The 23,558-nt window shown below is 35.2% G+C and overlaps 3 protein-coding genes across 3 annotated transcripts; 2 read left to right on the top strand and 1 right to left on the bottom strand.

Moving 5' to 3' along the window:
* The first annotated feature begins 586 nt into the window (after positions 1–586).
* RR18 (response regulator 18) lies at positions 587–4,965 on the top strand. Its single transcript, XM_011085713.3, has 6 exons — positions 587–1,177; positions 2,016–2,168; positions 2,354–2,743; positions 2,836–2,912; positions 3,204–4,430; positions 4,685–4,965. Exons 1-6 carry the CDS (start codon positions 1,042–1,044, stop codon positions 4,751–4,753), a joined length of 2,052 nt encoding a protein of 683 aa, XP_011084015.1. The 5' UTR covers positions 587–1,041; the 3' UTR covers positions 4,754–4,965.
* A 936-nt stretch (positions 4,966–5,901) lies between these two features.
* NKS1 (ubiquitin-associated protein (DUF1068)) lies at positions 5,902–11,449 on the bottom strand. Its single transcript, XM_011085712.3, has 3 exons — positions 11,077–11,449; positions 7,012–7,035; positions 5,902–6,538 (listed from the first exon to the last, which is right to left on the bottom strand). The coding sequence occupies exons 1-3, from the start codon at positions 11,267–11,269 to the stop codon at positions 6,237–6,239; spliced, it is 519 nt and encodes a 172-aa protein (XP_011084014.1). The 5' UTR covers positions 11,270–11,449; the 3' UTR covers positions 5,902–6,236.
* A 4,598-nt stretch (positions 11,450–16,047) lies between these two features.
* YKT61 (SNARE-like superfamily protein) lies at positions 16,048–22,704 on the top strand. The gene is made up of 6 exons (XM_011085710.3): positions 16,048–16,529; positions 19,125–19,222; positions 19,296–19,400; positions 19,537–19,602; positions 20,810–20,896; positions 22,269–22,704. Exons 1-6 carry the CDS (start codon positions 16,334–16,336, stop codon positions 22,317–22,319), a joined length of 603 nt encoding a protein of 200 aa, XP_011084012.1. The 5' UTR covers positions 16,048–16,333; the 3' UTR covers positions 22,320–22,704.
* Positions 22,705–23,558: the final 854 nt, after the last annotated feature.

The raw sequence follows: 23,558 nt of genomic DNA, 5'->3' as shown, positions 1-23,558 counted from the left end.
AAATGGGAATATCATTTGCATTCAAGTCCCAAATTATTACCAAGATTCTGAGTAGATTGGTTCTACAGTAATTTGCCGACCAGCGTCTGGAAAGACTCCACTACCCTCCAAAGTGCATTACTGCATAGCCAAATTCTGGGGGGCAGGAATGGTATTTCGGAGGAACATCATTGATGAAGACAACCTTAGCATTTCCAAAAGAGCATTATCGGAGTTTGAATGCGGGGTTGGAGAAAGACAACGTGGGAAAAGGGCTTTGCTGTGACGTCTTGTACTTTGAGTGGAGGTACAATACATGTGTTGCCTGATGAGAGAGATGGATCAAGATCTCAAAATGAGTGTGGTGCATGGATCTCTTGGTGGACATGAGGAGCAGTGGATGAGTTCCCGAAAAGTCTTCCACTTCCAAAATTGCATGCTCCATCTGATTAGGAGAGAGGAAAAAGTTACTATAAACAAACTTTCATTATTCGACTACATAAAGTTCCATTATACAATCCCATTATATGTACATGCATATACATACATCAATCTGTATCTATATCCGTATACTACAATAATATACACTCCTTTTTTTCAGTATTCAGTAGTGTATCAGAAGGGTAGAAAAAGAGAAAGTAAACAGCCAAGAAAAGAGTTCTATAAGGAAGAGAGAGAGAGACAGAGAGAGGGAGAGAGAGAGAGAGACAGAGAGAGGGAGAGAGAGAGAGAGGGGGACTTGGGCTGAAAGTTGAAACCATTCACTATTCTCTAGCCATCACCATCATCATTGTACATATGTACAGCTTTTACTTACTACAACTAAGTCTTTACCCTGTCTCCCTCCAGACACACAATCAGGGTGTATGTTGTGTTTTCTGATTGTGATCTCTCTCAGTTTGTGTCAATTCTTCAATTCTTGATATTGGGAGAAGCTTTTTGCATCTGGGTTTTTCTTGAAGAGTTCAAGAAAGTGAGTTACTAGTGTTAAAGACTCGACTTTTAGCCCCTCTCATCTTTATATTCCTCATCTCGGCTCTCCGGATTTGTGGGCTACGAGAAATGACTGTGGAGAAAATTAGGGGTGACAATGAAAATAGTGACAATTTCCCAGTTGGGCTACGAGTTCTTGCTGTTGATGATGACCCAATTTGCTTGAAATTACTGGAAACTTTGCTCAGGAAATGCCAGTATCATGGTATGTTTTACTTCTGTTCCCGTTTCGACTGTTCTTCTTTTCCTTGATTTGTGGGACTAGTTTTCAAGATTCATTACGAACTTCCCGACTTGGCCGTTTTTCTCGAACTTTACTTGAAATCTCGACTAATGCAACTTCTTTGTTTCAACAAATCTTGGTTCAGAGTTGCTTATTTCTTTGTCATTACTTTTCAATCTTGTGAAGATTCTTTATCTGCACTTGTATTTTTATATGTATGCTCCCATGAGTCTCGGATTTCTGAAGCTGTGGTGTTGGGTAATGCTTCAATCTTTTATGAGCTAATGCTTTAATTTTAGTACATTAGGTTCTGGATTTTGTGGATCCAATTTTCAACTTTCCCAATTGATGTTCTTTTGACATTGAGAAGTGCTGATTTCAGCTTTGTTTTGGTTCCGTTTAATCTATAAATACCTACTGCCTTGGCTGGTTTTGGATTCTTGTTTTCTATTTAAACCTGATATTTAGCAAAATATTGTGTTTAACGAACTTGTGAGCAAGGTGAAATTTGTCCCTTTTTCCTGTTTTTTTTTCCTTGGTCTCAATGTTCCTTTTCTTTCTATTTTATGAATCCCGTAATTTTCATTTCGGTTATAAATGATAAAAGTTACTGGCCAAGTTCTTTGTTAGATGCTGTGGACCTCAAGGATGGTCTGTTTGCTACAGTAGAGGAATCACATTGTGCTAATCCAAGGATTTGTAGTGCACTTGTGTCTTAAGAATAAGAATCATGGTGGTCTTCAATGCGTGCATTTCATCCATAGGTATTTGTAATTAACTAAGTCAAAGTTTCACGCGAATGGTTCTTTTGGATTCACAGTTACGACGACGAGTCAGGCGAGGATGGCACTGAAGATGTTAAGGGAAAACAAAGACCGATTTGACCTGGTGATCAGTGATGTCCATATGCCAGACATGGATGGTTTTAAACTTCTTGAACTTGTTGGTCTTGAAATGGATCTACCTGTGATTAGTATGTTCCCATTCCTTTTCCTTCTCGTCTTCTTTGGTAATGTACTAAAGATTTAGACCAACTAACCTTCAGATATCCCTTTTGGGCTTTGAGTTTTGCTCCTGCCCACAATTTTGATTGATGAATTGCATGGATAATCATAAATGTTCATTATGGAATTTCTTTGTAATGCTGTGTTGTTGCAGTGTTGTCTGCAAATGGTGATCCCAAACTTGTAATGAAAGGGGTTACTCATGGTGCCTGTGACTATTTGGTCAAACCCGTTCGAATTGAGGAACTAAGGAATATATGGCAACATGTAATCAGAAGAAAAAAATTTGACTCAAGGAACCAGAATAAGTCTGCCGAACATGTAAAGTCACATCACGCTAGCAGAGAAGGTCACGGGTCTGCAACGATGGGTAATGCAGATCAGAGTGGGAAATTTAATAGAAAGAGGAAGGATGAAGAAGATGAAAGTGAAGATAATGGGAATGAAAGTGAAGACCCTGCAACACAAAAGAAGCCTCGGGTTGTCTGGTCTATAGAGCTTCATAGGAAGTTTGTTGCAGCTGTTAACCAGTTGGGAATTGAAAGTAAGTTCTTCCAACCCCCACTTACGTGATTTTGCATGTTTTTCTATATGCTTAAACCTTCTAACGTCTGTTACTTCATATATCCTTTACAGAGGCTGTTCCTAAAAGGATTCTTGACCTGATGAATGTCGAAGGGCTTACACGGGAAAATGTGGCAAGCCATCTCCAGGCACTAATTTTTTCTTCTCTGCTTCTTGTTTTTGCATTTGGTTAATGAAATATCTTTTCATCTGTCAGTAATGGACAAGAAAATTAGAATGAAGTGCTAAGTTAGTATCAGTAGTCAAGTATTCGGTGGTTCCAGTAGATTATATACTCAGTCCCAAATACTCCCTAGCAATGCTTCTAGCTGCTGAAAGTTGGTTAGCGTTGTTGGATTTTGCAGGATAGAGCTGCAAAGAATGGAGGAAAAGTTGAGCAATCCTTTGATCTTAACGTAATGACTTGTTTTACTTTGCAGAAGTACAGGCTTTACCTGAAAAGGATTAGTTCAGTTGCAACCCAGCAAGCGAACATGGTTGCCGCGCTCGGTGTTAAGGATTCCCCTTTCATGCGGATTGGTCCATTCGAGGGGCTCGGAGATTTTCGAACTTTGGCCGGACCAGGTAGACTTGCAAATGCTGGGTTATCACCTTATACAACTGGGGGTATGCTTGGTCGGCTAAATACTCCCGCTAATGTTAACCTTCATAATCTTACTCCACCGGCGCTACTCCAACCGACTCATGCCCAAAACATCACTGCTATTGGAGAAATGCATCCGATCCTTTCACCCACAAATCAAAGTCCAAGTTTATTTCAAGGAATGCCATCGTCGTTGGAACTGGATCAGTTACAACAGAACAAGTGCTCCACTGGAATCGTAAATTTCAATGCCGTAGACGATTCAAGGATGTATACAGCTTCCAATGCGTTCACGGACACAGGAACAGCAATTGGCAGCTCAACCAGTATCGTAAATGGCATCCAAGGTACTCCCGTGATGCTACACGGGAACTCCCAACAAACGCTGAGTGGTGGAGGATTTGGGTGTCACTCTTCTCACAACATGACCTCTTTCAGCTTGGAATCTCTTACTGCTGGTGTCAATGGCTCCTCTAATTTGCTGGATCCTGGTAGCATTGAATCATGTAAAGTTCAGCCAAACTCAGTACTTTCGACTGACCCATTTCACAGTCAGTTGCCCTTGAATGGCGTGAGAGAAAATAATTTCTCCAATGGTTCTTATTTACACAACAATCCTGTTGATATTTCCACCACCATGGCTTTGCCTTTTGAAGATTCAAGAGAGATGCAGTGCCAAGAAAGTTTGGTTGGGAATGTGCAGAATATTACTCAAACACCAAGCCAAAAGTGGTGTGAACAAGGGCAGAACTATTCTCACAGTTCAAAAACTACATTCGGTTCCTCAGACTCTTACATTCCTGCAAACGGCGCTGTGTCTCCCTTGAGCCGGAGTATGGGCCAGGATAGCGAAATCTTCAACCAGAAGACTGGCATGTTCATAAACAGCAGATCGACTGGAGGTGCTTCAAATCTTATGCAAAAGAATGAGAATGAAAAGTTGGCAACAGAATCAAGAGCAAGGTCGAACGAGAACTTCCTTTTGGAGCAACCAAAGTCGCGAGGATTCGTACCTCGTAGTTATGATTCATTGGATGCTATGATGAATGCTATGATCAAACGGGTATGACGAATGCCAGTAGTGATATCTGCACCAGCATACAGAACTTCACATGCATCTGATTTCCTTCGATTTCTTGTCTCTTCCTCGACTTGCACATCTTGCCTCTTATTTTAGTGCATGCATGGACGATCTTTGGTCATCACAAATGCGTTCTTTATCTTTGAAAATACTGCCTGAGACTCCCTCAAAGTCATCGGATTTTCTTTATCTGATTCTCGATCAGTATTAACATCCCTTGTTTTCTTGATGCATAGGAACAAGATGAAGCTATACCGAACTGCGACTTTGGATTTGATGATTACTCTTTCGGAGCAGCTATGTGAGGCTGCTGCCTACAAAGGCTTCCGCTAAACTTTGTCTATATGTGATCTGTCTTTTTAGTTCAGAATCTTTGTAGGATGTCTGATTTTATTCCTGTTTAGTTTTAATTTTTTTCCATCCCCAGTTGCAATTGAAAATTGCATCCTAGTTACTGTGTTGAGAAACTCGGAACTCGTTCTTAGTCGGATAAATTATGAATAAGGCAGTTCGGTAAGCACCATGCTTTCAAGTATGTTTTTTGGTCGATTATCAGCTGTGGCGGGGGCTACGCTCAAGCTTCCTTAAATGATCGAAACGTCTTCCAACATGGTGAAAATAACTAAACATTCCAAAGATCCGTGCACTCTTGGATTTGAATCTGCCCAGTTGACATCATTATTTTCATAACTGTTTGATTATTTTTAAATCGAATAATTATGTCGGATTGTAAATGTCAAGCTTTCCTTTTGTTTTTACACCATTACTCTTAAACTATTCTCATTCCAAGAACACTAACTTAAATATTGAAGGATTATTGTTAGAATTTATTCAATATTGTTCTTACTGACCTTTTTGTGAACGTAGGTTGCTTGAACCAAGCAAAAGTTGGGAAGTAAGAGCCCAGATTACTCAAGCATTGTGATTACTTGGATCTAAGTTCATAAAATGGCACATGATTTTTGCGTTGTTATGACAACACATACATGGGAAATTTTGTCTGATCATGGAAATAATGTATATTGGACTAATTTAAGAAGTTCTTGAGATACTTATTTAGAAATAAAAATAGTAGTAGGAATTTAATTTCACTAGTCTTACGTTTCTTTCATTTTTCTCTTAGAGGATGTTTGTCTAAACTTATTTAAAACATCATATAAATTCACTAATTTTACAAAATGTTTTAAGACTTGTAAGATGTTAATAAACGACATTTTGTGATTCATATGATCAAAATTGAAAGAGTTTGTTGAAATCTTAACAATAAGTTAGGAACTTCTTACCAAACAACTTCAACAGTTTATAAGCTCTCAAATCTTATAGAAATGTTTTGATCAGCTTATAAGTTCCCCAAACATCCTTCTCGATATAGAACTATGAGAAGTGCATGGTGAGATGCTACAATGAAAAGTTATCCTCAGAAAATTAGCTAAACATAAAGGAAGGCTTCCTATGCAACAAACCTTGCAATTTCTTGTAATGTAGAGCATTCAAATCCCTTATAAATTACATGGGATGCCAACAATGATATTTGTCTGAGACATATTTATAGTTTGGAGTACTTAGTATACTATCAGTGTAGCTGGGCTCTACTTGTGTGAGCCATATATTTAACCAAGACAGCATGAATATTGAATACAAGTAGCACGAAGAGAATACCAAATGAAATGATCAGAGATTTTTCTGCAAAATTTGCTTGCTCGATACTCTTTTAGTTCTCGTCTTTCCTGGATTCACATGTAGACAGCATTAGCAGAAAACAGAAATATATAAAATTTCTGTATGTAACTATTCCCCTTCCCAACCAAGTTGCCGTGCTCTTTGTTCCCACAATGTCGTCATTTTCTTCTCCTTAGTGAGCAGCACCTGGGCTCGTTCTCTGGCTCCCTCACAAGTTTCTGTAGCAGCATTGCATTTCTCGGCTTCCCTCTGATACTGGGAAGCCAATCTTTTTGCCTCACCTAATGTAATGTTCATATGATGAGAGTGCTCTTCGCCTACCGTTTCTTGCAACTTTAGCTCTTCGGACAGTAAGTCCACAAATTGCTTCTCCATCTCTTCTTTGAGATCAGGGTCATCTTTTCCACAATCTATGCCAATTGAGAATTTTCATCATGTTGTAGTTGAAAAAACTTAAAGAAATACTGAATAGAGTTGCACTCAGATGCAAAACGTCTGTAGTTACTCTCCCAGGCTTTAAATAGCATGATATCAATCCAACATTTGGAAGATTGTTACTTTATCAAATATCATGTAAACTGAACTTTTAGCCAAATTTTGATCATCTTCATATGTATCATTAAAAGGAGCTTAAAATATCTACCAAAATAACAGGAAATAAAATGAGCTCAAAACGTTGAAGCATTATTACTCAAACTTCTAATTCAGTCAAAGCGAGACCAGAAAAGCAAGCAAAGTAGGTGCCATCTTTTTAGAATCTTTAGAATAAGTTGTCGAATTATCCACGATGAAAATGAAATCCTATTTTTTCATGCACACCCATAAAAGGATGCTCGCAAGGTGAAAGGAGTAGTAAAGAGAGGAAATCTTCCTACAGACTAACCTGTAACAGAGAGATTAGCCAAGCCTGCAAGAAAAAGAAAAAACAAATTACAAAGTGTCAAAGTTGGGTTCTCTAATTCCACAAGACCAAATTAGACTGCAATTTATAAATACATCCAAAAAGAAGAAGGATAAATGGCAAGAGTAAAAGCGAGAAGAATTACTAATGTCTAGTAAAGAATAAGATACAGGATTTCGTCTATTAAAACAAAGCTGTCAGTTTAATAGGTAACTTTCAATACTTTTTAATTTATTGCTTGAAAGTCAGAGAAGGAAGAGGGAAAGTAAAGACCTAACTGATTACAGTTCTCGATAGCACAAATTCAATTTCAATTCTCTCATTTCCCCTCCCCTCAAGCAGCAAGCCGGAGGATGGTTTCTAATAACACAGTAACCCATCTTTAACAGGTATAGGGATAATTACACTATTATTCCGTGTTAAGATAGCTAAGATAATGAACTCAACTTATGCGTCCCTATACTGATTATTTCATAATTCACGGACTCTCGGCTTACAAAAATAAAACATAGCAACCAATAACCAGTGGAGTTCCATGATACTAATACTTTACTAAGAAAGCACTTGTCATCGACAAAGATACACATCTGACACAAATAATGGGCACAACAGTTTATGTCGTGATGATTACTTATTGAAATAATATTTGTCAAATTAGAAACCATGGATATAGTGGTGCATGGATGCAGTATTAGATGTCCAATAAACTCAGCTCTACATGGAAGCTAAAGTAAGTGATACTCTATCCTTTCTCTTGTGCTAAAACTTTCCTTGAAATATCCCTAACTCTATTAGCAATCAGTATATAACTCGATGTGATGAATGTTTTTCTTTTTCATATCTTGTCTTTACATTTGCATAAGTGTGTCTGTGATATTTTCATTTAGTTGCACAAGGAACCAATTCATATATGACCTCAAAGAATCGTTGTGCAAAAGGATAAAAAGAAATAACACATTGAAGACGTATAACATATGCTTTTAATATTACAAACATTACAAATACTCCCTATTGCTATTAAACATTAGACGTGTCTTTTCACTAATTCCATCAACTTGACTGAATTTCAGCGGTCAAGGGGGGAGGGCACTAGTAATATTTGTATTAAGAGCAGAGGTTTGTGTAATTATGAGTACAACCTTAACAAGTCAAGCTATTCTGTGATGAAGATCGTCCAAAAGGATGGTGCTTGAGGAAGTGAACAAACAGAAATACAGGTTACCATGCACATATGATAAGAGAAAGGATAAGAACAAGAAATGCAAACGATCAAGTAGAAAGCTTAAAGAACTATTTGGTATCAACTATCTAAATCATGAATCTGATGAAGGACCCCCACCGTTCCGGTGGTTTCTTTTTTAAAAAAAAAAAAAAAAATTCTGATGAAGGAGATCCCATTTACACATGCATTTTAACTTGCAAGAGAATAAAGAACAAACCCCACTGGATCTATCTCACACCTGTAGAACATCAATAGTATGGCTACTTATCAATAAGGTTCGCACTATACTGGCTTCCTTCTAGAATGTCATTTAAGATCTGTAAAAAGGTCATCTATACAAAGTATAAAGTGTGCGAACAAAAGCATATCTCCAAGCTAACAAAAGCCCAAAGATTACATAAGCTATTAATATCCTTGCTAATCTGTATTCTGGATTTGCATCAAAAAGAAAGGAAGTCTATTATCTCAGAATTAACCAAGGCACCCTCACTAATAACTTCTAAGGACATAGTACTGAAGTACTGGGGGACCATAGTTGCTAATAGCGCATGGCACACCATGGCGCAAGGGTCCTCTTGAGCCATGGCGCATGGCGCAATGCGTGCCTTCTTAAAGCATGGTGCACATATACAAAAATAAATTATATATTTCATACATCAATATATTTCACATAAAAATGCACAAACAATTAAATATAAACACTAGAAATTATTTTAATCATCATACTATAAAAGAAATATGCAAAACAACAAGTCTTACGGAAAACAAAGAGTTCGAAATATGCAAAACCATTAAACAAATCCTAGATAGTCAAAATGAAAATAAACATAAAATATCCATCACTCATAGTAGAATATCTTCTCTCCTTTCTTTTAGGAAAGGTGTAAAACAGTAAAACCCTAATGTCTTCCCCCTTCAGCTTATTTTTTGTGTAAATTTCTATAATTTTTCTTTAAAAAAAAAAAACTAAACTAAAGGCTGGCTTGGAAACCTAGCCTTTATTTATGCTGGGGGAAGCCCAACATTTGAAAAAACTGGGTTTCGCCCAGCTTTTTTCAAGCCCCAGCCTAAAAGGGCTGGGGCTTGCATATGGCACGACTCTGCGCCAAGAACAATGGCGCAGCATGGTGGGCCATGGCGTCACCATTTGCAAGGGATATGCCATTATATAAAAATGGCGTTGAGGCCCGCACCTTGCATTTACAACTATGCGGTGGACCGTGGAGCTTCTCATGTAGTGATGATAACAGACGACTGTCCTAATTGCTTGATTTCCACTTAAGGATAGCTGAGAAAAATAATGTATGAAATAAAAGAAATTACCCAGTGATTGAGTTCTGAAAGATCATGGAAGTGTATGCCAGAGATAGGATTCCCACGTAATCCAAAGCATAATTGACATAAATCTACATGTATAGAGCTAACTAGATTATCTAGAGGCTGACTAAAAACAAAGAGGATGGTTTTGCAACTTCCAACGTGATCCAATCGATCATTTTTACAGTCAGGTGTATTTTCCTCAGTTATGTGTCTGTCATAATAGTCACATAGAACCACATTTAAAGAAAAAACATTGTCTTATTATCCTTTCTCTTTCCTCGACCTCACCATGCTTCTCTCAAGCTCTCTTTTTATGCAGTTAGCTGAAAGCTGAAACCAAACTAGGTATCCATTCTTTCCAAACTAGATCAAAAGAGAAGTGAGACCTCCCTTCCTCATTCATTATATTTCAGAATAGCAAAGTACTTTCAACTGTCTCTCAAACTTAACTCATCTTACTAATAATAATCCCAATAGTTTAATATAGGTCGTCTTCTACTAACATTTAAGCTACAGTACTCAGACATTATTCAAGCAGCTGAGGCAACTGCCAATTCCCTGTGTATCTATTACTTCAACGTCAACAACTTTATCCAGGAGACCGATTTTGATAATCGAACCATCATACAAGATAACAGCAAGTATATTGCCATAAACCTTTTTACATCAGAGAAGTACTAATATGTTGAATGTGTGCTATAAAATCGAAAGCTTTTTTAATGCTAAGAATCTTGATCATGAACCTAGGAAAGTATATGCATGGGAAAGAGTGGGGAAATAAAGCATGCCTCTATTCATTTTAAGAACATCAACACCCTGACCCTCATTGTCGGACTGATTGGACAGTCACCTACATTATCATCAATTTTCTTGCAGCTTAATATCAAACACCCATTTAAGGAAAATCAGAAAGTTGAGTGCTAGTGGACATATGACCAATAAATATAAAATTAATGTAAGAGCCAAAACAACTACTTATCTGTACCCTAGGTAGCTCAACTAATCAGCACTTTAGTACAACAATAAGAACTTTTGTTATTCGTTTTGTTGCTGAAGTGCGATGAAAAGCTACAAAATTTGCGTAACTGGCAAACAGTTTTTGCCACTTCTAGAAATCCAAGCTGGATCTTGGTGTTGAATTCAATGCAAGCCATCGATTACCAGTAATAATGCAAGCCAAACACAAACACAACTTGGTATTATAATGAGATCCAACAGTTCTCATGAATCCCATTACCACCATGCTAGTTATAGTTCCCCAACCCCCCTCCCACCCTACTGACCCCCCTGAACAAAAGAAAAGGAGCAGCGTAACAGAAATATATACACCACCCTACGATGGAAGGCAAACATGATCTGTTGTCACACAAATTTATAGGATTTCAGCTGTTAGGGCGAGTTCATAGAAGAAAACAGCTTAGATATGACAATAGCAGAAAAAGTACACGAATCCCCAAGAACCCAGAAACTATAATCACAAACAAGAAATCAGAAATTGGTCATACCAGGAACAATCTGAAAAAGGGATTGAGGGGGAGCACAATTGCAAATGCATGGAGCACAAGCTGCCGAAACCCCTTCCAATTTCAAACCTTTCTTGAATTTAAAATACAAAGCCGGCCCAGATACACAGAGTGCAGAAACCACTGCAAAAATCACCAAGCAACACCGCAAGCAAGCCCCGGATCTCCTACTCATCTCTCTCTCCCCTCCTCAGTCTCAGTGTGTGCGTCTGTGTGTGTTGGAAGAATACGAGATCTAACAGTGGTTCATCGCATTAAATTAAATGGGCATCCCGGATCTATCTGCCCTGCAACCTATTTATCAACGCGGACGGTAGAATTGTTTACTCTTTTGTAATGGTTTGTGAAATCTTGGAAACAGTCCTCCTTCAACCCAATTCTCATTTCTCAAATATTACAAAGTACTACTCCAAGTATTTGTATTTACTTTACCTGCCCCTGTGATCCACCTGGTTAAACCTGTATTTCAAGTGTAAACACGATTTTATATCATTTTGCTCTTTTTTAATAATTTTCTCATATTAAACAAACGTTTTCATAAAAGTTATAATCTGTATTTTTCAATTTCTTTATAATATTTTCATCTAATTAGTACTTATCCTCGTTAAATATTTTTTTTTAATTTCTTCAACTAATCTTAAGAATGTTAATTTTAGAATTTAACTACAATTTATATTTTTATAATCAATTATGAAATTCACAATTACTTTTTCTTAAAAAATTAATTATTTCAAAATCTACCTAAGAAAATCTAATATTCGCTGTAATTAATATTTTAAAAATTAAAATATAGACCGAACCAAATAAATTATGGGGTTATTAGATCATCGGTCTAATTATTTGAATCAATATAAAAGAAAAATTAATTGACCTGGCCGTAAAAGCACGCAAACACACATAAATATGCATATCTTTATATTATTATAAAGAAAAGAGATGCTATAAACACAAAATGACGATTTTGACAGTGGTGTACTAATTTTTTATGATCCAAAAAATGCCCTTCAACCGATAAGATTATTAATTTATTCAACTTCTCAAATTTTATATTAACTTAACTACCCAATTATAATATTTTATTTTTATTTATAATATATAAAAAATTATTTATTATATGCACGCTAGGACGGCTAATATAGAAAAGTGTCTTTGCACTCGCAAACGGTGGTTTATGTTACCATGTCAAAAGAAATTAGTTGATAATACCCTTAAATTAATTTCTTTTTGCTTTTCCATTTCTTTCATTTTTCTTTTTTCAAAATGTGACATATTGGTTTGTATTATTATTCTTGATGTGCACAAAAATAGGTTGGCTAAAAGAGTCCTAAGCAGCCCAAGAAGAAGAAAAAATGCAAGGGTCATGATGCTCCCAAGGGGTCTAGTTCGGAGAAAGCTCAAGAGGCCTAGACAGACCTCCTCAAAAAACAGAAGTCCAACCGGCCTAATCTACGAGGGCCCTAATTCAAGAGGTCTCACAGGCTCATAAGGAGGCCTAAACAGACACCCCCAAAAAATAGGGGACCAGCGGACACCTGGCAACCCCCCTAAAGAGAAGGACTATAAACCATAATAGACTTGAAGTCCAGTTGGGAGAAGGCTCCTCAACCACCTCCCTGAAAATCTAAGGGGGACTAAACCTTATCCTTCAGAAGATTGCAACATACTACAACAACCTCCCCGAATCTGGGGGGTATCCTCCAGCTAACCCTCAAATTTGAGGAGTATCAACCAGTCACTGGAGGACTTTGCATCAAATTTGAGGGAAGGTCAGCATTATCCAACAACTTTGAGGGTATGATCCTTCGAATTCATGATCTTCTCCAACAATCTTGTGGTTGTCTATAAATAAAGCACTTTCCTAATAGGAGAAAAACAATTCCAACACTTCCACATTAACAAATTCAAAGGGACACTCATCCATGCCCTCACACGTTCATATATTCTTCACTTAAATCTACCTACTATATTTTTTACCCTTTTTACTACCATGTTAGCTTAATGGAGTATTATAATATCATACTTAAAAATTGATATTTATTGTACACAAAATCTAAGAATCTCACTTTTTGTAAGTGTTTATTTTATTTTATGTGAATTACTGTAATTTATTCGTTCTTAATTATTTCTTGAGTTGATATAATTTGCTTACTCATTTTAATCATATTAATATATTAGTTGAATCTATATATAATTTAAAAAAAAAGCCATACACCATAGAATAATGATTTAGAAAAATTCAAATTTTATATGGAAAAAAAGGTTCATGTTTCAAATAAAATTTACTTGACTAAATTAGATAATTTAAATTTTAAATATACATAATTAGAATTAAATCAATAATTATTAATTAGTTTAATTCAATTAGTTATAACTTATAAGTTAACCCAAATTTTAAGTTGAATTTTATAAAAATGATTTTTTTTAATTTTTTAAATTATTTAATGCGAATTAAGTGGATCGGATTGAAATAATGCACTCATCCTTTTCAATCTTTTTCAGTTCATATCAATTTTTAAAATGAACCGAACTGTCGGTTGATATTCGATTAGATTGATCGAACGGCCAGATTTGATCCAATTTTAAAACCACCGACGTCAATAGAATTCCATAGCCAATCCAAGACACGTCACCTCGGGCAAAGGAAAGACAAACAATTGGAAGTTGGACTCGTCACTCACCATAGAATTTAAGAATAATTACCTTCACACCCCTAATTTATAATTTATTTATATAAAGCACTCATTTTTTGTTTTTGTAATAATAAAAATTACCCCAACAACAAAAAATAAGAATACAGTAAAACCTCCATAAATTAATACTCTATAAATTAATAAACTCTCTAAAATAATAAAATCTTCCGGTCCCGACTTGGGCCTTTATAAAAAATCATCAAATTTGATAAGATAATAAGATAATAATTTTTCAGAAAATTCCTTTATAAATATTAGGTCCCATTAAAACTCTAAATTAATAATTCATAAATATTACAATTATAAATATTATGGTAATTTACTAAAATATGAAGTTTGTAATGCTTTACGCATTTGATCATTCATGGATGATTTTGCGATGCCTTTTAGAAGAAAAGACATGGTTAGATGTCATGAATTGTTTTATTTTCATATTGAGATTTAAGTATATGTTTCATCATCATGCATGAATATATTTAATTGGCTATAATAGTTATTTAAGTGCAACGAATTAATGTAAACATGTATATTTAAGTAATTTCAATGAATTGATACATGCGTCTACGAATATAATAGTTAATTGTATACAATATAAATATATTTAATTAGTTACAAAGAATTGATTGATGCATGAACATAATCAATGAAATATATATGAATTCATTTATTTTCAATACATATGTACTAAATTTGTTAAATTTAAAAAGTCTCTCTTTTAATTAATAAAATATTAATTTATCGATAAATTAATATCTCTCTAAATTAATAAAAATTCATGGTCCCAAGATTATTAATTTATAGAGGTTTTACTGTAGTTCTGTGAAATATTTAATGGTCCAAATCAACTAAGGCCCAACCAATCCCTCTTGGATGGCTAGTCTCTAATCAAAGTTGCTTGACCCAATTGAAATCCGTCTATCCGACCCGCTTACCTGGTTTGACTTCTACCTCTTTCTTTTTCTGTCAAACACTAAAAATTTAAGTGCAAATTCATATTTACCTTCGATTGACTTATTACGGGTTTATTGAATATCAAACAAATAGTTTCTCTTACCAAACTACTTTTATACATTTTCACATGATAATGCATATGAGGAGGTATCTTCATTTTATAAGAATAGTTTGGTTAAAAAAGATTTATTTTACCTACATTAAATCAGTAATAAGTAATTTCGAAATTTTTTTATTTTGTTTTGTTGCTATTTTAGTAAATATAATGAATTTTGACTAATCAATAAATTTATTTGTTAGACAAAAATAAACATTAGGAGTATTAAATATAATTTTTTAAATTATAAAAAATATACGTATAATTGCATCAAACGATAGGGAAACAGTGTAAGTATCCGTAATTAAAAAGAAAATAAATCGCCACGCAAGATTCTTACTTTTTACCTCACCTAAAAGCTAATAAAATTCTTGGGTGGGAAAAATCCGAAACTAGAGCATAGTGTCTGATTTTATTTTTGACCCATCTCCAACATGGACCAAAGCATAGTAAATATTTGCTTTGATTTGTTTTGAAAGTTCTGGTGGTGTTTTGAAATATTTTGGAACAGTGCCCCATTTATTTTTTGTCAAAATAAGTCTACACTAATTATAAACCCTACAATTAAAAAAATTATATATATACTCATACATATAATAATTATATATAAAAAAGACATGATTTGATAACGAACAGTAGTTTTTGTCTCCCACTAAACAATAGCAAACATACCATACTTATTTTATAGGAAAAAGTATTATTTTAGTCCTCTAAGTATGCCTAATTTTAATTTTAGTTCGATAACTATATCCATTTTTATTTAGGTCCAGTAACTTATGAAATTGCTTACTTTTAATCATCTGGCAGATTTTCGGACAATTTTACCCCTATGCAACTTTTGAAAGGTAGTTTTAGTCCATATGTACTTATAGGGGTAAAATTGTTCGAAAATGTGCCAGACTAAAAGTAAGCAATTTCGTAAGTTACTGGGTCTAAACAAAAATGGACATAGTTATCGGACTAAAATTAAAATTAAGCATACTTAGCGGATTAAAATAATACTTTTTTCTATTTTATATTATCTCCAAAAATAAATTCAAACATATACACTATCTCTAATACATACTTATTTATCTTTATTTTTATCTCTCTATTTTCACAAAATCACGTCAAAATAAATTAAAAATAAAACCAAACATAATTGAGTATTTTAGCAAGAACAGAACTATTTCTTGTTTGAATTCTCCCAATCGACATGAGGACGTGGCAGTAAGGTACAATCCAATTGCACAACTTTCCAAGAACGCACCGCACCGTATCTGATTCTTGAACCAGTAACCTTCCCCCTCTTGAAGCCATAATCAATCTTCACCTCTCTAATACACACACGTACAGCCAGCATGCTTACATTTCTGGGTTTACTTTCTTAATCAGGAAGCAAAGAAAGGTTCCTGTTGACATTGAATTCTCTCCCATTTGGTAGCTAGTAATCTCGTACGTTGGAACAGAAAGAACGAGGAAGGGATAGAAAGAAGAAGAGAATAGGAAAAGGGTCTTGAAGATGGTGAAGATCACGGCTTTGATGTTACTAAAATGCAGCCCGGAGGGTTCTGATCCCATTATATTAGCAAACGCTTCGGATCTCAGCAGTTTCGGGTTCTTTCAACGGCCCAGCGTTAGGGAGTTCCTTGTTTTCGTGGGTCGGACCGTGTCTAAACGGACTCCGCCGGGGCAGCGCCAGTCTGTCCAGCACGAAGGTCCATTACGATAACACTTTTTCGTGTTCTCCGTTTTCTTCAATCTGTGTTTTCTGTCTGTTAGTTTATGCGTAACTTGATGATTTGAAGGGATTATGCTTGGTTTTGATTCATGTAGGTTAGTATTCTGAAGGAACTATGTAGCTTGGTTGTTTTGGTTTCGCTTTTTGTTAATTGCTTTCTGCTAATTTATACATTTTTTTGCTTTGGTTGGGAATTGAATTATGGAAATATAGTTTGGGTACTCTGTTTTTTAAGGTTTCTCTTGAAAATGGCTTAGGAATTTTGTTTGCGCTATTCTCTAATCTGTTCTCTTTTGGGGGTTCTCAATCGCTGGAAACCTGGACCTGTTTCTGATTGATTGTATCCTTTATCTGTGTCTGATATTACAATGTAGTTGGTATTATCTCGATTATATTTGATCTTGAATTGTGGTTTATTGGCTTTTCATTCATTTTGTCCATGATGGTAATGATCAGGGGTCTGACCTCTCACCTATAAAGTTTAGCACTGACAAATAAACTCCATGAAGGAAGAGAGGTGACAGGATGAGGGAATAAAAAGTTAAACATGGAAGTCATAGAATGTCATTCTTATTGGGACTACACATGGCAAGAGACAAAGAAACATTTTTTATTTATTTTTTACCTGTAGGTTTCCCAAATTTTCCTCCAACCTATTCGGATTTTTTGAAGCAACTGCCATGGGGCTATACCTTATGATATGATTGGTTTTTGGTGAATGTTAAAGTTGATAAGAATTTTTTGCACCATGTGACATGAATTCAGCATTGGTATTAAGTACACATGTAATTTGTTATGCCTTTGAACAGAAATAGTTAATTAGTCATTTTTGGCCTTTGTTGTTGACTAAAGTTATGAGAGGAAGTGGCATCAAGCTTGCTGGAAACAATTGGTTGTCGTTAGTGAGGATAACCAATGTAATACAATTTTAACATATTTGGTAGGGATGAATGACCCATGACCAAGAGGGCAGTGGGGAAGATTATCATCTGGTTATGGCTTGCTGCTGATATCCGGAATGTGCTTGATGTTTTCCAAGATCTGGTATTTATAAATTTTGAGAATATGGTTTACTTGTTTTGACCCAGTTATTGGGGTTTACTTTTGGTAGAACCTGATGCATGGATTTAGACAAGGAACAAATGAATTTAACCTTGCCTGCTGAACCATTTTTCCTTGTTTTCCCAGATTTTTATGAAGTATGTGATGAAAGGTCATATGTTGGCTTTACAAAACATGACATTTTGATTCATTTGCAAGATAACAGATTACAATTTTAATTTGATAAATGAAATGGTCTGTTATTGGTTATGGACATTGTGTTCCTGGGAAAAAGATGAGTTTTTATTACGCAACCATGTAGGCAGGCTCTATTGGTGTATTATATTGATTTTTTGTTTTGTTTTTCCTTTTCTGTTTTTTGCCCTTTGGTTCTGCCCTTTTGTTTTGTTTTTGTGGTTTTTCCTCTCTCTCTTTTGTTTTTTCAAATACAAATTTGATCGGGAGGTTGTCTTATGAGGACTCAAGTTAGATTTCTGACTTTAAGAACATGGAGGGCACTATTTAATGAGTTCTTTTAAGCACATAAAGAATAGGAAGCACACTGCTTACACTTTCTTCTCAAATGTGGGACGGAGGTATTATTAAGCAAATTTGTATGATGTTTTGCTTTTTTTTCTGACCGTACTCAAGTTTTCTTGGGTTTTAAGTGACATGGTGCATTTTTTCACCTCACATGTTCTTGTCAGGTCCGTGCATTGACCTCTTTTAGCAGCTGTGATATGTTGCCCACTTTCTCTCTCTTCTCAATTGACTCACACATACACACTCTCTCGAACTCAATTCCAATTTCTTGAAAATTATCCCCAAATTCGAAATGTGACCTCATTCCAAGCTTTAAGTTGAACCCTCAAACACATTTGCATCTCTTACAATGTCTACTCCACAAACTTGTTGCTCATTTAAGGTTTTTAGCTAAAATTAACCCAGGGAAACACCTTTTCCATCTCAAAATCAAGATGCAAAGAAAACTGTCCAATAACTCACACAAAGTTTGCGAAACATGTTCTTCACTGTACCAAAATTTATAAGGAGGAGCACTATTTAGTTGTATAAGGTATTTGAAAAACAAACAATTTTATGTGGCAACTTTTGATTAGCTTTAGCTTTGTGGTCCTATTGTTCATTGTTTATACCAAGCTTCTGAAAGGAACCGGGTATTATTTCATTTTTATAAGAGGAACCCCACTTGAAATATACGTAGAATCATATAGGAGTGACTATTGTAACCATCACTTTGGGAAGAGATGGCTGACTAGCTCCCCAATACAGCTATCACTGGTTCCAGCTCTCCTTGAATTTTTATTTGTGCTTGATTTGTATTTTACCTACGTGTTTTTAGGTTTTCAGCATACAGAAGGGTTTATTTTGTCAGCTAACATTGTTTAAGTTCATGTCGACTGATTGTTGGTAGAAGACTTTGTGTTTATCAAGAAATTTACTTGACTTCTATGAGGCACAAATGATTCCCTGAATTTGTAAAAGATTGACATCTTGGTTATTTACGAAACAGAATACAAAGTGCATTCGTACAATCGAAATGGCTTGTGTGCATTGGGTTTTATGGATGATCACTACCCTGTCCGAAGTGCATTTTCATTGCTCAACCAGGTAGACGCTGTATTTGCACATACTATGCTGAAAGCATTTTTATTTCTTGAATAATTTGAGACTTCTTTGTCAGGTCTTAGATGAATACCAAAAGAACTTTGGCGATTCATGGAAAACTGTACAAGCTGATAATTCCGAACAATGGCCCTATCTAGATGAGGCACTGGTCAAATTTCAGGTACTTAAGTCTTTCTCCATGCTGTTGATTGGAAATTTGAGGCATGTATAATCATCAATAGAAATGATTGGTAGGAGTTTTGAGCACTCTGTCCAATCTTGCTATTCGTGTACGTTATGAGCTTCTAACTGTTTAGGACCCTGCTGAGGCCGACAAGCTGCTAAAAGTCCAGCGGGAGTTGGATGAAACAAAAATTATTATTGTGAGTATTTTTCTCTTGCTTCTACCAAAGTTTCCTGCCCATATAGGTGTGTCTCCGTGCCATTGTTTATTACCTTGATTATCATAGTTAGCTGACATTCATTGACTGGCATGATATTTTTGTTTGTCTGCTACAAGGAAAACTAAAACATGAAAAAGAGATCCTTGCTTAAGAGCCCAACAGATCTTCACCCATCAACCCGACATTGATGCACACGTCTGAGTCACTTGGCAGTCTTGGGATACCTGGTTTTGGACAAAATACTCACTTTCTGCTTTCTGATGCTATTGCATATGCATGAGAACCTGAAAGCATAGTTTTACATGAAGGAGGCACTATATATCTCTAGGTTTTGGGGGCTATTTTAGCAATAAGCGGTGATCTGTTCAATGAAATATAGGATTTGGAAATAAGAACTAGGAAACTCCATAATGGGTTAATAAGTAGTTGATAGCTAGTGCTGCAGCTTGATTTTGTCAAACAGGAAATCAACTTTTTGTAATCAAAAGCTACCCAAAATGTCTCCAATAGAATCATCTATTTTGAATAGGCCATAATTTATTCAAAGGCAAACTTGATAGGAAATAAGAGCATTACATGTTTCACTTATTTGTCCTCCTATTTTCTATGTTTGTAGAATATGTTGGTTGCATATTCCTCCTTTTCTGATAGCTAACAATTATAGCTAGTTGTTTGAAATTGATATACTACAGCATAAATTGTTCTTGCGGGTTATTTACTATATGGATGGTGCAGATACTCACTGATGTCTGCCATGGTGCTTGCAACTACTCCGAATAATATATCTAACATCCTAAGCAATAACACTTGGGCCGTTTACCAGATGTTATTTGATTTTTATATGCTTTCCATGATATTAAGTCTATTGCTGTGTTTAAAACTTTCAGAAGCTTAAGTTGAAGGTTTTTAAGTGATGGCTCATGTGTAGCTGTTTATTAACAATGGCTGTTGTATATTACAAGTTGATGTAACTTTTATTAGCACTGGCCAAGTAGTCACCTAAATGTATCGTTGTTTACAAGCTAAAAAGTATGGTCTTAAGATTGTCAGATACCTCTAACTCCTCTAACTCTTGGATAAAGTAGTGCTGTTCAATTGTTCAATTAATCTCTTATGGCATTGCTTCTTCATTCTTTTTATCCTTGTTGGTCATAATATCATACAATATATTTGGCCTTTATCTCAGCACAAGACTATTGACAGTGTTCTAGAACGGGGTGTGAAGCTAGACAGTTTGGTTGAGAAGAGTTCAGATCTCAGTGCAGCTTCTCAGGTATGTATGCCTAGTTAGATTTTATCTGAAATATTTTCCAGTCTGTGAATAGAGCACATGCAACTAGTTCTTAATTTTCTGCATATTCACTCTAAAGAATGAGCAAATGCACTTAATTTTACCTTTCATCTAATATATTTCAATTAAAAATAAATGTTGCTAGACATGCAACTTATATTGGAATAGTGTTTCTGGATTTTGAGTTCCTGGAAATTTCTCTACTGCTGTGGCAAAAAATTTTCATTATGATCCATGATGATCACTGAAGAAATGATTGGTTGGGCATCTCATATTTGCTGGGGCTGACTGCTGAAGTTTTTCGACCTATCTCTTGGTTTAGAACCTATTGCAAAGCAGTGAAATTGTTTGGCTGATTGAATTTCTCAGAAGAGGCAAAAGATACTTCTCTATATGCACAATTTTTTCTTTGTGAGTTGAGCGATTGAGGTTCTGTAGTTTTAATCTTCTGGTTTTACCTTTCATGCTAAGAAAATAAACTAAATTGTACTATAAATTTGTCTATTAAAATGAATCAACAATGACTCCACTGTGCCATTGTGTTGAAAACCAATTTGTGTTTCCTTTTTTTGTTTGTTGGAGCTGGGTCCAGATCGTAAGTCGGCCTTGTGGCTTAACTTGATCAGGGATTTTACATGGACTCATGGTTGAGCGCAAGCGCTGTTACTAGTATGTGGGCTTTTAATTACGTTTATATCTTTTTACTTTTTTAAATAAGGTCATAACAAATAGATGATAATGAACTTATATTTAGTAAAACTTGAATTCCCATTATAATTTTATGAGATTTATCATTTCACATGCCAGAATTATATATAGAAAACCTTAGCGGCTTTAAGAGCCTCTGCCTATTTTTTGTCGCCATGTCAAGATCCAAATTTGTTTGCTTAAGATTACAATTCTTCCAGTGATACATCAGGTTTTTTATGCGGTCTATCACTTTGTGTTTCACAGAGAATTTCTTGTATGGGATTCAGGTTTGGTACAGTGTTGTAGTTCTATTTTTGCTGAATCCAGTACTGAGCTTAAACCTTTTTCAGTTTTCTGAATCTCGATTTGCGCTGGATAAAACTGTTGAAAATCGAGCTATGAACTAATACTAAGAACTTGCAGCCCGGTATTGCTTTAATGTGGAAGAAAAAAATACTGTTCCCCCCCATAAATTCGGCTTTGTCGTGTTCATGGCTTAAAATAGTTATTTATTCAACAACCCTTTAGTTTTGTTTATGCTGCAGTAACAATGTTTGACACAATTTCTATATGGCCACATTTTATGTGCACTTTACGACAGTTTCCAACTGATTGAACTTTTCTTGGCCCTAATTCTACAACTTCATTGGAATTCTTGGAACAGATGTTTTACAAGCAGGCTAAGAGAACCAATCAGTGTTGTACGGTCTTGTAAATGCTGCAGACAAAACAGGATCATCTCATCTTGTTTATGGCTTACTTGCTCCATTGTCGCCGTGAAGTTTGATAGAGTTGTTCATATCTTTCCTATAATGTCATGTAGCTGAAGTTTTGGTTTTTTCGGTCTCCATCTTCCACGACCGGGTGAATTTGGAGAAACGTCGTGGCAATTGGCACTGCTGCTGTCTAACAAGACTCATCTTTGGTACTTCCTTATCTTTGAATGCTCTTACATGCAACACTCTTTGCCTGTCTGCCCTTGCTGAGACTATTACTTCTGCTTAAGCATGGAGGGAAATTATTTTGGTATGTGTTCGGTTAGTCTAAATAAACGTCTGCATTAAGGAAAAGGAGAGGAAATAAAAGTTTTTAGAGATCAATTGTTTGCAATAGCTTCTGTTTTTATGATAGGAAATTTTAAATAGATTGAGAAAGTTGCAAGTTTATATATTACAAAACTTGAGAGTATTTGAAAATCTATATCTATTTTTGTACTATAATAAACATGTGAAACTCCTAAGTATTTGTTTTCCATTGTAAAAAGACGCTCATAATGGTACAAATTAATGTATAACATAAAATCAAACATGAGTTTAATAGGTGGCAAAAGATGAATAAAAACGAACAGAAAACATAACAACGAAAATATACGTTTTTATGATTTTTTTTCTGGATTTGTAGAGGGTTAAAGTGTTGAACCCCTTCAAATCTAGCACAACCACACCATGGGAAGATGGATCTAACTCTCCTGCTAGAAATTATTAGATCCAGTGAAAGAAATCTAAATCGTTTTGTAGTATCGTTTAGTATAAATGATTTTTTTTTTATTCTCAACCTAATATGCTTCAAGAAGAACTCAAAATCATGAAAAAAGGGGGAAAAATTCGTCGCCCTTGCTGCCTTAAGAAAGAGAGCCAAAAAACAAAATTAGTAGAGATTTTATGAGATAGTGTAATAGTGTGTTCAAAAACAAAAAAAAAAAAAACTTATGTTTGAGGGTTATATATTAATTTTGGTACAGTAAAGAAAATGTTTTGCAAATTTCAGTTATGAATTCCAATAATAATTACTGAATTATCAAATGAAACTTGCATAATAATTTACTAGTATGACCCTAAACTATTCACGAAAATTTATAAATTTTATAGTATTTTTATAAAGTTTAACTTAAGTATGTTATATTTTAATGACCGTCTTGATATGTACACTATGCAAATTTACTTACACTGAAACT

The sequence above is a fragment of the Sesamum indicum genome, linkage group LG7 (assembly GCF_026168435.1).
Source record: "Sesamum indicum cultivar Baizhima isolate 11 linkage group LG7, ASM2616843v1, whole genome shotgun sequence".
NCBI classification, from domain to species: domain Eukaryota; kingdom Viridiplantae; phylum Streptophyta; class Magnoliopsida; order Lamiales; family Pedaliaceae; genus Sesamum; species Sesamum indicum.
This window is presented reverse-complemented; position numbering and strand designations above follow the sequence as displayed.

Excerpts from the sequence above, each read along its gene's own strand:
- RR18 (XM_011085713.3), top strand. The coding sequence starts at position 1,042 with ATGACTGTGGAGAAAATTAGGGGTGACAATGAAAATAGTGACAATTTC. Across the intron at positions 2,744-2,835 it reads TAACCAGTTGGGAATTGAAA|AGGCTGTTCCTAAAAGGATT; the intron begins GTAAGTTCTTCC and ends TATCCTTTACAG. Across the intron at positions 2,913-3,203 it reads ATGTGGCAAGCCATCTCCAG|AAGTACAGGCTTTACCTGAA; the intron begins GCACTAATTTTT and ends TTTACTTTGCAG.
- NKS1 (XM_011085712.3), bottom strand. The coding sequence starts at position 11,269 with ATGAGTAGGAGATCCGGGGCTTGCTTGCGGTGTTGCTTGGTGATTTTT. Across the intron at positions 7,036-11,076 it reads CCTTTTTCAGATTGTTCCTG|GCTTGGCTAATCTCTCTGTT; the intron begins GTATGACCAATT and ends TTTTTCTTGCAG. Across the intron at positions 6,539-7,011 it reads GGCTAATCTCTCTGTTACAG|ATTGTGGAAAAGATGACCCT; the intron begins GTTAGTCTGTAG and ends CAATTGGCATAG.
- YKT61 (XM_011085710.3), top strand. The coding sequence starts at position 16,334 with ATGGTGAAGATCACGGCTTTGATGTTACTAAAATGCAGCCCGGAGGGT. Across the intron at positions 19,223-19,295 it reads CATTTTCATTGCTCAACCAG|GTCTTAGATGAATACCAAAA; the intron begins GTAGACGCTGTA and ends CTTCTTTGTCAG. Across the intron at positions 20,897-22,268 it reads ATCTCAGTGCAGCTTCTCAG|ATGTTTTACAAGCAGGCTAA; the intron begins GTATGTATGCCT and ends TTCTTGGAACAG.